The sequence below is a fragment of the Morus notabilis genome, unplaced genomic scaffold (assembly GCF_000414095.1).
Source record: "Morus notabilis unplaced genomic scaffold, ASM41409v2 Scaffold3539, whole genome shotgun sequence".
NCBI classification, from domain to species: Eukaryota; Viridiplantae; Streptophyta; class Magnoliopsida; order Rosales; family Moraceae; genus Morus; species Morus notabilis.
The window spans coordinates 1-2,692 of record NW_010360661.1 but is presented as its reverse complement, the minus strand read 5'-3'; the positions used below and the strand labels follow the sequence as shown (position 1 = coordinate 2,692).

The window sequence follows — 2,692 nt, the reverse complement described above, 5'->3', positions numbered from 1 at the left end:
CCATATTCTTTATATGTGTCTATCTAATTTTCTTATCTATTTCTCCTTCCGTGTTATCCATGTGACATGTTATTCTACATGCACTTTTCTAACTTTCTATACCTTCTTCTAACTTTTCTTTCGATGCAGAGGACATTTTTATGTGACATTTACAGTTTCATTGTAAACAATATATAAATAATGTTTGTTGCTTCCATACAATATCCAACATTTGAATATGGAACAATGTTATTACGATTTACCACTAAATGAAAATTTCATATACAAGAGTAGAGCTGTAGAAATATAAAAATATGTATATTATTTGAATATTAATGTAAATGTATTGTAAATAATGTTTTTTTTTCTTTTTCCGTTCCACAACTTTAGTATATATTGTATTTATTAATGATACAAATCTTTAATGAATTACGCTTATTTGAAGCAAATTTACTGTTTTGTTGAAATTTCTATCGTTGAATACAGAATTGAGTAGAATTGAGTAGCATTTGTGTACGATAGACACTCAGTTGTGTCCAATGCTCTCAAATACAAACGTGAGCTTTATAACAACATAAATAAGTTTTTGAGTGTTTCATTCGCATGTTGTAAATATTTTAGATTTATTTACAATAAATTTATTAACATAGATAATACATTAAAATCGGGTAATTTATATTTAACTTATTATATATGTACAAGTTGACAGCGACTTATAAACATATATATATATATATGTGTGTTTTCATACAATTTTTTCACTTAAATTACTATTAATTAAACTATTATATATCCATACAGGGCACGGTAGAATATGTATCCGAGATTTTTTTTCTTTTTAATTAAACTATTACATGTTTTCATATAGAGAAGAAACGATAACGTTAATAAGCATCAGTAGAATATGTATCCGAGATTTTTTTTTTCTTTTTTTTTTTTAAACTTTTATAGAAGCATGTACAAATTTAGATATTTTTTCGATGCAATAAAGGTAAGAAGAGTGATGAATACACCTTCAGGGCAAAAAACAAAAAAAAAAAGAGCGATGAATAAAGGAATAAAAGAAAAAGAAAAAAAAGATTGATGAATTACAATACTTTTAAAAAGGAACATAACATTAATGGTTAAAAGGATTTATGTTATTATTTCTTAAGGGATGGATATATTATTTTATAAATTAAATCAATATCATAATTAAAGTGAAAATATGAGAGGGTTAAATTAGGTATTATGAAATAATATCTAAAAAAGTATATATTTTTTTCAACATTTATTAGGTGAGTATTAATTACAAGGGACATCTATAAAATTTAGGGGTGTAAATATAATTGCTCATTATGCTATAGAGGTTATTTGACTTGGTGAGCAAATCAAAGTACTTATAACATAGGGAGATTATGAGCTTCAAGCTAGTTAATAAATAAATTTTCATCCCATTATGACTCGATATTTAACATACACGCATTTATTAATTCACATAAATATAATTGTCCATAACATGCTCTATTCCATATTAAGAATGAATTATTATGTTTATGAAAGTACACATAAAAATATTTCAATAAAAAATTTGTTACGCGCGATATAAAACTATTCTCATTTATATAGATTAGTCTCATGAAAATTTAATCCAAGACTACAACAGGATTCCTAGCATATAGAAGTACCCTTTTAATGATGGCATTTGTGTTGATATTGATAAGTAATATTAGTTCCTTACCAACAGACATACGAGTTACACATTGTTAACTTTTACAATTCTACCTTGAAACTCCAAATAATATGATTAGTCATACAATCAAAAAAATTAAAACACCAATCAATAAGAAAGTCACATACCCTTTCTTTTCTTTTTTTTTACAAACTCCAAATAACATGATTATGGTCGCATACATAATTTAGCTGTAAATTCTTATTAAACCTCATTTTGCTTATATAAGTGGCTTGCTACTAATTTAAACTGCATTCTTTTCCCTTTTTATTCTCATTAGCTTAAAAAAAAAAAACAAAAAAAAAAAAAAAACAGCGCTTTACTTACAAGTAGCAGCTCCAAGTGCAACCAAATGAGCAATAAAGGACTCGACATCCTTAACTGAACTACCACCATCTACCGTGGCTCGAAGTGCCGCTTCACGCAATTGCTTAGCGCTTTGCCTCTCAGCTCGGTCATCATCCCTAACTGATTCCACTAAAACTCGAGTCAGATCGACCGAATCAGAAACATTTCGTTCCCCTTCACACACTCTTATTGCCAACTTCAATTGGTCCAATAATGTCGCATTTATGAATTGGTCGGCTCCCATGGGCCAAGCTAGCATTGGCACGCCCGACATAACCGATTCCAGCACCGAGTTCCACCCGCAATGAGTCAAGAACGCACCCACAGCCCAATGGTTCAATATCAACACCTGCGGGGCCCACCCTTTTATGACTAGGCCCCTCCCTGCCACACGATCTTCGAACCCCTGCGGGACCCTCCCGTAGCCACCCTCCACGTGTGCTTCTGTGGGCTCCTTGATCGACCACACGAAACAGACCCCACTTCTCTCCAGCCCCAAAGCCAACGCCTCCATGTCATCGTTGCTCAACACGGCTAGACTGCCAAAGCAAACGTACACAACCTTGCCATCATCACACTTGTCAAGCCAAGATGTTATGCTGTCAGCAGAAACTGAACTCGGCCCACCTCTCGTAGTGGGCCCAGATTGCTCAA

General features: G+C 32.0%; 1 protein-coding gene across 1 annotated transcript; it reads right to left on the bottom strand.

The window, feature by feature from the left end:
- Positions 1–1,636: 1,636 nt before the first annotated feature.
- On the bottom strand, positions 1,637–2,687 carry LOC21411741 (UDP-glycosyltransferase 89B1; the record flags this gene model as incomplete). The annotated part of the gene is made up of 1 exon (XM_024164869.1): positions 1,637–2,687. A coding segment is annotated over one exon (678 nt), but the record flags the coding sequence as incomplete, so codon positions are not given.
- Between the last annotated feature and the right edge of the window lie 5 nt (positions 2,688–2,692).